This window comes from Aulostomus chinensis, chromosome 20, assembly GCF_037954235.1.
Source record: "Aulostomus chinensis isolate RoL2024-O1b breed Wild chromosome 20, RoL_Achi_v1.0, whole genome shotgun sequence".
Taxonomy (NCBI): domain Eukaryota; kingdom Metazoa; phylum Chordata; class Actinopteri; order Syngnathiformes; family Aulostomidae; genus Aulostomus; species Aulostomus chinensis.
Window position 1 is genome coordinate 18,468,349 of NC_141339.1, and position 12,828 is coordinate 18,481,176.

The 12,828-nt window shown below is 41.2% G+C and overlaps 1 protein-coding gene across 3 annotated transcripts in view; it reads right to left on the bottom strand.

Annotated features, from left to right (window-relative positions):
- The window catches only part of nkain2 (sodium/potassium transporting ATPase interacting 2), a 129,491-nt gene that overhangs the window by 23,690 nt on the left and 92,973 nt on the right, over positions 1–12,828 (bottom strand). For all 3 annotated transcript variants that reach the window (XR_015110580.1, XM_086189203.1, XM_086189202.1), the window contains exon 4: positions 3,045–3,245. Coding sequence is in view for 2 of the 3 variants with exons in the window: in XM_086189203.1 (XP_086045329.1) it covers positions 3,045–3,245 (201 nt within the window). In the remaining variant the exon portion in view is untranslated. The remainder of the gene's footprint in view (positions 1–3,044; positions 3,246–12,828) is intronic.

Below are 12,828 nucleotides of genomic sequence, written 5' to 3' on the forward strand. Positions count from 1 at the left end.
AGATCTCTGCTCCTGGTTATCTAGCTACCATTTATCGCTAGAAATTCAAAAGAAAAAGATGTAAATGAAAGCGTTTAGATATCTGATCCTTGATTTAATAAACTGAGTGTTTTATTCCCTTATATCTGCTCTCCTGTCCTTGACTCCTCTTCACTTGTTTCTTCTCAACACATATTCATCTCTTGTTACTTCTACTCTTCACTGCTTTCTTTGCAAGCTTTCCCATCTCATTTCCTTTTCTCTCCTTCATTCTTTTCCGATCTTTCTCTTCAATTTCTATTCCCCATTCCCAAAATCCAGTTCCGTCCTCTGACCAGCTCTTTACTCGTCCTGCTTCTCATCACGTCTTCTCTTAACTTCTGACCTTTCACTCATTTCTCACGCCCCTCATCATCTGTCCTCCTCTTGTCCCGACTCCCCAGGTTTCCTGCTGGCTTTTCCTCTTCACTCTCTCACTTGGCACCAGATTCGTCACCTCGCTCTCTCGCTGTGCTACGATTAAATGCTGAACAAGTTCAGCCAAGGTGAATGAACTAGACTTGTTGTCCCGGTCACACAATGTAAAGTTTAAGCTCTTCTAAAATGAACCATCCTGCTCCGCCTCGGGATAATCCTACACTTTGGGGTACAGTTTTGTGTACTGGAAGATAGTATGAGTCTGTTAATTCTTGCTGCCTGAAGATTGTTATTGAACCCTGTCTACAGGTGTGTCACAGCAAATTAGTGCACAAAGTGGTCAAGAATTCTAGACGCCCCCTAGTGGATCAGAAAGGCAACATCATTCTCAATAAGTCCCTGGAATTCTTAGTTGTTGACTAGAAAATAAGTGCAAATGTAGCTTTAAAATGACATAAGACTCTTTATAAATGAAAAATTGCTCTTGAGCTTTGACTCTCAAACTGCGGTACACGAGCTCCCTCACGGGGTACCAGGAGGAATGGAACACTTCAAAATATTCAAAAACAAAGAATACTATCAAATCAGTAAATAATTTCACCCAAAATGATACATAAAATGAATTGCAATATTAATATTACTCAATTTTTTTCCTTTTTTGTAATATTTTTGTGTCGGACCGCTGCACAGCCACGTGGGTCACGTTGCGAAGCGCCCAACCAACGGTTGGAGCGTCTGTCCACTGAACCTGCTGCTGCTAATGTTAGCAACAAACCAAGAAAGACAGTAGAGATCTTTGACTCAGGCTTGGGTTCACTTAAACTGAGGAAGAGCCGAGGCCCTAGTGTGCGGTATGTGCTGCAGCTCTCAGCAGACGACAGACGGTAACTTTTAACTTTTGAAAGGATAAACTCACGCGCTGTCGTAGTCCAGGTGCACAATTTAAAACATGTGCTACAGCAGAAGCTCAACAGCACGTAATCTGCCAGGAGGGAATGGAAGATCACCGCGATGATGATGAGGGAAAAGATGATCCCGGTAGGCATCTCGGTTGCATAGCAACCGTGTGCATGTTTCAGCAGTGCTTAGCCGGTGCTGTGTCGCCCCGCCTGAGCCGGACCCTGCAGTGGGAGCAGCGTCCACTGCGTCCAATGTGTAGGGGTCTGTGCTGAGTCAGGTGATTCCATCACTCTGGATCAGACCACTGGCTCGTTTTCATATGTTCACATATTTATGACATAATTCATTGGGTTCAGCCAGTGATCGGTAAGTGGCAACAAGTGGATCTTTCCATTGTAACCTCACAGTTCACCACACTGACATGTACAGCTGACAAGAAGTTCATATTCATGAACACATTCCAGTACGTGTGTCATGTTTCCCTCTGACTGTCTGATGTGTGGCTCCTCACTGAATGTAACCAAGCTGCTGTGGAATTTCCTGAATAGAGTCACTACGCGACTGGATTTTAAATCCTGTTCATAATGGTGATAGTTGGAGAGTTAGATTTTTTTTTTTTTTTTTTTTGGAGGTCGCACTTGGTTCAAGTATTGAGAGGCACTGCAGTAGAGCTTTCACCTGGCAGTAGTGAGTTATTCCAGCAGGAAAGAGCTGTGGCTGTACTAGACTCGAAGAACTGGGAGTCACGATCCGTAACTAACCCTGCATTCTGCTGGACAGAGAACAGGGGGGAAAAAAACTGACCTCCGACATTAAAAAAATTGTAACGAGAAGTCGTCGAGCCTGAGTTCCCAGGACACGTCGCAGCAAATATGACTACACACGGTGAGAAGTTTAGCAGAATTAGTTTATTTTGTGTTGTCAAATATGCTGTAAACTTTGTATTTGCCTCTTGTGTTTCCACTTTATCGATTTTTGAAGAGCTCCCCCTGCCTCTTTTTAATGTCAAGACTTAATTGAAAACCATGAGTTTATCACACGTTCTCCAGAGGAAACTCATTTCCTCTCTCATTCTCACGACCAGTCAGTGTTGGAACGCTAACTGCACGTTAAAAGTTGGGCTAAGGAAGTTAGCATGTCCAAATTTCTTACAGTAACCTTTTTTTGGGGGGATGGGGGGTTTGGGTGGAATATGAAACAGCAACTTCTTCAGATTACTGACTGTACAATTTCATTTTTTAAGACCTTAGTTTGAATTTCACTGCTGTGTTTAACAGGTAAAAATTTGAATCTGACAAGAATCGGTGAGGAGAATGTTTTGTCACTATGTGGGTTATGTCCTTGAACCATTTGGGCGTTGTGAATGATGTATTGTTGCCGAGTACCTCTCCTCTGTAGACTGCCTGTGGGGTATTTCTTGCGATGGTGCAGATGTAGGTCATGACTGACGGCGTGCTGCACACTCCAAAGGGTGGATAAAATTCGGTGATAAAATGATTTAATTGTTTTTCCGCTCTAAGTCTGAACGATTTCTCTGCAGAGTGAATGACCGATGCCTGATCCCACACACATTTCTTGTTGTCATTCACAAAGCGCACATATCTCCATGAGCTTCAAGCACAATATAACCTCTTCTACCACCACGGCTTTTAAAATGCAATCACCAGCTGTAGGTATACTACATACAGGTGCTTGAGCTTGCAATTGCCATCCATGTTAGAAGGTACTTATTTAGCTCAAGTACTTACAGCCAGGAGTATCTGCAGCGAGGAGTGAGCCACCTCTATGAACTGGAAGTCCATCAAACAGCCAGATATAGAAATATATCTGTGGTCCTCGGGTGCCCAGGAGGGAGGAGGGGTGATGGGTGTCACCCTGCACCCCGGGCCGTTCTCCATCCACCAGGAGCGGTGCATGGACAGGTTGAACGTCAGGACGAGGTCAGTGTCCTGGTGAGACAGAGGAGGGGGAGTGAGAGGTGAATTTCTTTGTTAAACAAAAGGCTGATTAGGAACAAGGGAGGATGTGGGCTGAATGTCAGGGCAGAGTTTAAAGTTTTAATTAAAGGCAAACTCAGATGGGCGGATGGATAAATAGAAGGAGAGAGAGCAAACGGTTTGACTCCCACTAAAAATACATTACAGAGTTATAATTCCAGTGATCCGGGATCAATCATATTAGTGGTGAATAATACACGAGTTGGATTCTGATATGAGGAGAAAAGAGGAAGGAGGCCAGGGGGACAAAGAAAGGAAGGAAAAGTAGAAAGCCGAGAGGAAAATAGGTTTTGGGTTAGCTTTTGATACACCAAAATCTCTAATAATGATTTCAGTCCAAGAGGGAGAGAGGGAGAAAGGCTTTGTGTTGTGGTGTCAGCAGGAGGTGAGCAACCACAATGTTTTTTAGCAGTTTTACACAACTCCATTCTGATTTGCTCCCCTGTTGTCCCCCTTTGAAAAAAACAAAAAACATTCAAAACATTATGTAACGGTAATGCAGGTGGGGGGGTTAACTAAATTAACACAGTGGGGACATTGATGTTAATTATTTCAACAACTCTTTAAGGATTTCATTTAGCAAAAATCGAATTCTAATGACTTTTAATGACCCCCCCAGGTACATCTAGACTTCCCCTGCTAGACCACGGGTTCTGCACCTTTTCAAGACCCACCTCCTCCTACCTGGAATGGTCCTGAGAACAACTGAAAATTTAAGATTTCCCCCTGTTACTTGTCAAACCACAGTCTGATAATATTGGTAAAGACTGAAGGATATTTTGATATTTTAAAATAAATGGTTTATGGTTTAACTGTCTGACCCAAAATCCTATAGAAAATCATTTTCCCTTGTTAAATGTGAACCTCACCCTAAAAGCATGTCACAACACTAGAGGGCGCTCATGGTTCAACACCGAGCCCCAGTGTTTGAAAAACCCTGCTCTAGATGCTAGGTCACCAAGCACAGCAAGTCTCCAGAGGGTGAATTGTGCCAGACTTTCTCCTGGTTCACTTTTTGTCACACAAACCAAAGAGATTAACCATCAACGAGTAGTGTGAATGGTGGAGTTAAATTTAAAGAGACTTAAATGAAAACAGACAGCTCCTTAAGCTGAGAATGCATTAACTTCGTCTCTGTCCAGAAATGCGTCGTTTTAGCCGTAGTTTTGCCCGCCATGATGATGACCCCCTTGACTATTCACTGCCGGTTAGGGTCTGGCTGAAGCCGAACGCTGGAAGGATTCAGCTCCCAAAATTATTAACCAGGTGTATCTGTCTGACTTTTACAAACTCCACCTGGAACGATTTCAGTAAACCTGCTGATTGTTACAGACGGCAGAATGCAAAAATAAATAAATAAATAAATAAATTCCTGCCTCCTTTATTTTATTATTTGGCAATTATTTGGCGACCCACAGAAAGTATCTCCTGACCCCCTGAAACACCAGGCGTGCAAGTTAGGGCATCTGCTTTCGTTAGACCTTTTCTCCACTGTTTTTATTCAGAATGTGCACCCTAGTATTAAAACTGCCAGTGGTTAGCATAAGTTAAAACTCAAACCAAGACAAGAAATGTGAAACTGCAAAACAATAAATCTGTAAACAAATTCTGTCCCATATTGTTCCGGCTGTATTTTGCGGCGGCAGTTTTGGGTATCTGCTTTGACTCCTTTTTTAAAATCATTTCTAAAAGATGGGAAACAAATCAGCTGCGACAGTCATACTGGCTGCATTAATGCACATATTTAAGTCTCCACTTAGCAAGGACACTCATAGATCATTCAGCAGGCAACCATGCAGAAATGCACTAATACACACACCCACACACGCATCATACAAGTTTGTTCGAATGCTGCTTTTTTTTTCTTCCCCAAATGAAGAGCCTGTGTGCACTTGAAAAAACCTTCTGGCGCTTTCACCTTGTTGGCTAATTTCCTCTGCAGTGTTGCATCTTTTCTCTTACAAAGAAAGCAGAAAATGTTTAATAGTTTTTAATTCTCTGGTGCATCTTTGGAGGTTATCTGCGGTGTTGCTTTGCCACCTTTGACATCTACAAGACAGAATAAAGACAGAAAAAAGCTCTCCAGCATTTGTGGAAGCACTTTGTAATTGTAATGTGATAAAGAAAGAAAGTCCTCTGTCAAAAAGTGAGTCCAAAGGAGTTTAAAAAAAAACTTCATTTGATTATATTTACCTGTTCCACTTCCACTCCACTGTCACATCCCTCCATAATTCCCTCACTTGTTTTTTTCCTGCTCTCCTCTCTAATTAATTTATATTGTGGTTTCTCTTCCCTCCCTCCTTTCTTTTTTGGTCTCTTTCTATTCCAGTGTAATGAGTAAATGCCTCATTAGCACAGAGCTCTGATTAATGCCATCTCCCCTTGTTGTGCTCCTCTTTCTAATGAGTAAAATCTCACTAAATTTTCTGTCGCGCTCCCTTTACTGTCATCACTCTCTCTCCATCTGCCCCTAACAGCCTTACCTGCCACCCTTTCTCTTCCTCCATTCATCCTTTTTATCATCATTTCCCTCTCTTACGTTCTCTTTCGCAATCAGGATGGGGGGGGGGCAATAATTAGTCTCTCTCTGTGCTTTTTGACTCTCAAACACACACACACACACACACACACACACACACACACACAAAAGTAATTATCAAAGAAAAGCAGAATTTGGCAAAACGTCGTCAAGACCTTGTACACAGTAATACTCTTGCCTTTGTATACTCTCACTTGATGAAGGCAGAGAATAAAATGAAGAATGTGTTTGTGTTCGGCCGAGCTGTTAGCTTGGCAGTGAATTCTTCTATCCACTTGTGGATTAAGACAACAAATTAATCTGTAACTTTAGTCAACAAAGCTGCATTAATTAATTTACACAAAGCTTTGCTGGAAAACACCAGAGAGAATTTTCAAAAGAGCCCTACAAATACAGTGTAGTTTCTTTTATTCAATATTTCTTCTTTAACCAATTTAGACCTGAAAACGTTCAAGACGTTCTGAAGGCCAAAAATAAGTTAGCATTGTTGAACATTCCATTTCCTTGTCTCAAATTCAGTGGAATTTTTTAAAAAGGTTTTTGGTTAAATGTCTGAAAAAATTCTGTGGCTAACCTTAGTATATTCTAATGTTTAGTTTTACAAAATAAATATAGCAGCAATTACGGCGCAATTGAATTTTGAACCATCTATCTTGACAGCTAGCAGGGAATGTTTGCTAACATTAGCACACAATGTCAAAGAAAATCTTTTTATCTAATATTTGAATAAGATATGAAGGAAGTTGGAGCATTTAAAATAATGTTACTTTAATGTTAAACATTTACTAAGACAAAGAAGAACATTCTGGAAACAAATAAAAACATCACCAGAACACGGCGCAGTATATTCTAAGAACAATTTCAGAACTAAATGAGCTAGCAAGTTAGCTAGCTAGGTATGTGTCTTAAAAATGGTGGTGGCAAACAAGTGGCTAAATGAACTGAAAAATAGTGGCACGCCAAGAACAAAAGATGCACGGAACGAACTGTGGTGATATAACAGCCATTCCTCCACAGTGTGGTTTCTGTTTTGGTCAAGGGTACCCTAGCAAGGCTAATGTTTAGGTTAGTCTAAAAAAAGCTAATTCTCTATGGCCTCACAAGTCTTTCTGTAAGGTTACAGACAAAGAGATTCCACACATTCTCTTGTTAGAATTGCGCAGACTGCGCAATGAAGTGTGAGGTATTGTACAAATAGAATGGCCATAAAAAAAGGTTTATATCACACCTGAAAGAGCTTTCACTCACTCAGCATCTGCATGATCAGCTAACCAGCTGCTCGCCAAGTTTACTACTTAGCATGAACACATTAGCGGGATGGTGATTCTCCTCTAATGGTCTCCATTGCTTTAAGCTGGTTTCTATTATCCACATCAATATGAAATAAGTCTAATAACAAAGGAGGTGGAAACAAAAAGTGCTTTCCTCCTGAGGATGCTGAGCAGGAGTTCATCAGGGTCATAGAATTTGTAATATAGTTCGACTACAACTGTATTATCTCCTTTCTCGCTGCAAACCACAACACCAAGACTCGACCAACAGATGGAATAAAAGCAATATTAAAAAAAAAAAGAGCTTGTAACTTCAATGATATTGGTTTTGTAATATCATGTTTGCCATTTAGGACATGTTCCGAAGAATTCAGAGGAAAAACTCAAAATGCTCCACAAAGCAATTAACATGCAGCTGTGCTTTGACATTGATGTATTGATTTTATTTGGTAGGATTAACTTAGCATTGCAGCATTTAACCTGAGACGATTATGATGCCTTTGCTGCGAAATGATGTAGAGATATGAGTCAGTCTGGTGTTCAGAGCTAGTTGTTGGGCTCACAACAAGAAACAAACATTTTGGGTCAACTGGTACTAACAGTTCTAACTGCCTTGAATGTGTGTCTGGCTGTTGCCTGCCTCACTCTCCTATGTGCGTGCGCACACACACACACACACACACACACACACGCATGCGCGTGCGCATGCACAAACACACACATAAACACACACACACGCATGAGTGTATAATTTCAAGTGTGCCAGAGAAGGATCATGCACTCATGCTCTCAGGTCTTTGTCTCTTACTGTGGGCTTGTGCCGCTTCAATGAACCACATCTGTTCTTCTCTGACTTTCTCTCTTTATATCTCCTCTCTCTCTCTCTCTCTCTCTCTCTCTCTCTCTCTCACTCACTCACTCACTCTTGTTCTCACTCCTTCTCCTTAATTTCCCAATTTTCCTTTGTCTCCTGCTCCCAAGAGATGGAGGAGAAAAAGACTTTTCGGAATAGTCTATCCTCTCACTTTGTGATTGTGAACAAGGGAGCAGTGATGCCCTTTCAATGGACGGATGGATGGTTGAGTGAACAGAGGGCCTGTTTTTTCTCTTTTTGTAACAGCTTTCTGTCTATAAACATACACACGCTAACCTAATTTGTCCATACTCTAAACATACACAACAGGCCTGTATTGAGAGTCAACCAGACAGTAAATAATTAAGTTTAATAATTAGTTTGATATTCTGAAGAACATCAACACATTCAGCCTGTCCACATTTAGACAGAAAGACCAGCAGATCATCAAACTAAAGGGCAAAAAACCAAGGAGGGGGTGACAATATTAGCTTTATTCTCGCTAAAGTCAATTTTTCACTCTATTTAACCCAAAGTCTATCTCTGTCTGCGGCTCCATCCCATTTCTCTATCATTTTCTCTCTCTCTCTCTGTCCGCATCGCTCCGTCTGTGTTATTTCACACCAATATCATCAGTCACGCTGCATCTCCCTACATTGTTTGGCTGTGATTTCCCATGGGTGTTAGATGAGACCTTAACCCATAATGCCTAAAGCAACTATCAAATTGGTTGTGTGTGTGTGTGTGTCCGTCCATAAGTGGTAGTGGTGGTGGGTGTAGAGATGGAGTCCAGTGGTCTGTCCCTGACCTTCACCGCACCACACTTATTACCATCTCTAGAGCAAACGCCTCAGCATCGCCAGTTTAACCTCTACGATCTTTCAGAGCGCTGGTCAGTTATTGAGCCTCTTGCCAAACCCCAGGTGGGGTTCACCATGGCACGGGGGAGGGGCGTGGCTAATTTCACCCTTTCAGTGTTTAAATTGGTTTATTGAAGACCCACTAGCTACAAGTAAAGCAATAAATCACAATTACAGTCAATGATGGTGGGGGCTTTATTCAGTTAATTTGGTAAGAAAACATAATGATATCTGCAGGATTTTTGTTTTATACACTTTTTTTTTTACAATATAATCTATGTTGCGTGTGTGGCGAGATGGTAGGAAAAGGGTTATCAATAGTGTAAGGATTAAGAACAGTTTGTTTATGCACACATTGCTGTTTATTTATATTCCATTTTTACAATTACATTTCCATGACTTTTGCAAGATTTTAAGATAAATTTTCATGACCACACGTTCTCTGAAATGTCTGCTATAAAAATGCAAGTCAAGTCAAAACTGACCATATATTTGACTAAAATGAAGCCAGATTGTTTTGATGTACTCCATGTAAATAGAGAACCACATGTTCTCCAAGATTCTGCCGTTTTTATGAAGCAAATTTCAATGAGTTTTTTTCAGAATATTCTCACTTTATTTAATTTTCAAAGATGTTTTCACTCCTAGAAATTGCTATTTTATAACTGCATGGCTTTTTTTTCCAGGTTTTTTTCCATGACATTATAAAATCTGCACGGTACAGTTGGATAAAAATATGCATTCTGATTGATAGTCACTTAAAAACTGACACACAGATCACAGTTTCTACCTGCGGCCTTTCTGAGCTGCTGGAGCTCACATGAGGTGCTCACACACTGCTCCAGCCAGCCCTGTCATTCCACAATTATACATATTAATTTTTATATGTTTCTTTTCACATCATTATAAATTGTAATCTGAAAGTGGAGAGTTTCAACCTAAGAACAGTCACGTTGCTTTTATTCAGCCTGAGAGAGGGCGAGAAAAAGATAGCCAGAGCACAAAGGTAAAATAGCGCCCTTCACCTTACCTTCCTAACCTCTCTGTACACAGTATGTATCTTTTTTCTATCAGATTGATAAAAACTTCAAAGCTGGTTTAATGCTAATGTGAGTACCCACATATCATTCCCACTCTTTTTTTTTTTTTTTTGCTGAGAAGCACACATGCCAACTAGACTCGTGCGCTGCTCGGCATAATTCAAAAGGCAATACAGAGGTGGAGTGAAACGTCTGAGCCTGTTATAAATCAGAAAAAATAATTATATCGGGTGCATGGCGAGTGGATGATTTATGCATGTAGATTTGGATGATGTCAGAACCAATCCGCGCATCATTAACTTGACTCTGCAGGTAAGTTTTAATCTTCAGGTTCGCAATAAAAAATAAAGACTTCCCCATGATTTAAAGAGGCCGGTGCAAAACAGGAGGATTTAAAATCGGTTTTGTCTTAAAAAACAAAAGGATTTAAAAATATATATTTCCACATTATAGCAGACACAGGTATGATTGTGAGTGGCAAGGTGCTGTCCACGTAGAACTGGAAATGTTTTCCATCATCCATCCATCTTCTATACTGCTTATCCGTTAAGGGTCGCGGGGGGGCTGGAGCCTATCCCAGCTGACATTGGGCGAGAGGCGGGGTTCACCCTGGACGGGTCGCCAGTCTATCGCAGGACCATCTGGAGCAATTAGGGGCTCAGTATCTTACTCAAGGATACTTGGACATGGTCACCGGGGGAAGTGGGAATTGAAGCAGTGACCCTTCGGCTGCTAGACGGCCACTCTACCTCGGAGCCATGCCACCCCAGATGTACTCTAACGTCACAATTACAATGTGTTATCTTTACACGATGTACAGCAACATGATAAATAGTCCGTGAGTGGACTCTAACTCTACGTTTTGGACACAGACACTTGTCAGAAGTTAAGATGTCACCACGTTCCCAGATTTCTCCGACTACTTGCATAAGGAGGGTTGATAAATGATCTTGGGAAAAAATATCAAACTGGGATTATTCTGTCAAAATAAATACAAGCAAAACTACATAAAATAAAATGACTGTAATTTCCCTTTAATTTTCCTCCTAAAAAGTCCTTCCTTATATCTTTGGATGCCAATCAAACCAAAATGTGTATAAATAGGTTTTAAATTATTGGCAGTTTCTTGCATCTTACACAGTAGATAATATTCCTCAGGGTAAATCTCTTACGTTGAAGATTAGAGATGAAAATTTAAATTCAAACCCATCATCAAGCGCAACACATCACCCATCTCTGTCCAATCAGCCTCTTTTATTTCAAGTGAACTCTTCATTTGCACCGGGAAACTACGGAGTAACAGTGAATAATCGGATCGAATCAAAAAAAAGGAAAAAGAAGAGGCTCACGTTTGAATGATAAACTTGGCTGGTAGGACATCCCCACTAGAAAACAGCTTGTTGATGAAAACGGGCAATTTCCTGCCATGATTTCAACAAATGCATTCATTGATCAAACGCTGTCAGGGTTGATGCATTGACTCGCTGAATCGGGGTGGATGTTTTAACTAGAACGTCTATGAATAAATGTGTGGGATCCTCTCATTCATCGTCTCAATCGGCAACGCTGGATGAATACTGAAGTGAGCGAAATTAAGTGACTATTAGCATTCAAACGGCACGGCCCTGGCAATCTGTTTTTTTTTTTTTTTTTAAACTTTCTTCAATAATGGACTGGGTGGTTTTCAGTTTGATTATCTGTCATATTTCTTCCGCAATTCATTCCAAAGTAAGACTCTCACCCTGCGCCGCAAACAGACGCTACTGATGTGAAGGGGAGATGAAGGGATTTTTTTTTGGTTTCTCTTGTTGAGGGATTTTTTTTTCCCCTCCCACATGTATTGTCCTCTTTTTTCCCCGTTTCCTCTTTTGAAAGGTGCACTGATTCACATGTAGCCTCATCTCATAACACACTATCTTTTATAGTTAGTCATATCTTTGCCTGTCTAAAACCAACAATCTCCCTGTCCACCTCCTCTATACCCTCAATCTTTCACTATTCTTTAGTTTCTCCCCCTTTTCTCTTCAATCTGTCTCCTCTTTTTTATTCTCCAACTGTCCCTATGGCCACTCTACTCTCACTCTCTCTCTCTCTGTCACCACACCATTGTGTGTTTGCAGATTGAAATTACTCTACTGTGGGTAGATATGGGACTCGAAAGAGTTTGAGTCTCTTTGGATTTTGTGTAAGTACGAGTGTTTGCTTGTGTGTGTGTGTGTGTGTGTGTGTGTGATGTCTGCTGAGTAGAAACGGTTGACACATTCTCCAACTACCAGCAGAACAAATAGACACATTCATCAACATGCACTTGTATAGTATGCAAAGAATATACTGTGCGTATCGACCCTCACACACACCCACACACATGCATAGACTCACGCACGCACGCGCGTGCACACACACACACACACACATAGACATAATGACTGACAGCTGAGTGTGGCGTATGTGCATATCTACTGTATCTGTGTATCATCTAGCGCCCAGAAGGTGGCTGCATTTTTTATATGACACAGTGGACTACTGACAGTTAGCTGTCTACGAGAGTGTGTGTTTGTGTGTGTGTGTGTGTGTGTGTGTGCGTGCGTGCGCGCGCGCCCGTGTGTGTGTGTGTGTGTGTGTTAGAGAGATAGCGAGTCTATGTGAATATGCTAGTGTGTGTATGTGTTTGGGTTTTCACAACATGTTGACAGTTCTCTCTCCACAGGCTCCTCTCCAAACCCGTCAGGGATGCCACATCAGAAATCTTTTTTAAAGATGAATTTTATAGCATCGCTGCTATATTAGATAGTGCAGTAGGGAGTGACAGGAGGGATGGGAGTGTGACAGACTGATACGGTGTGAATCTCAGGCTTAAACTCAACTTTCTGTCAAGACAGGATATGCACCTTATCTAGCCTCCGGGGATCTACAGGGGCCTCATGGAAGGTGAAAATACACACACAAGACAGAATGTTCTAACAAACTACACA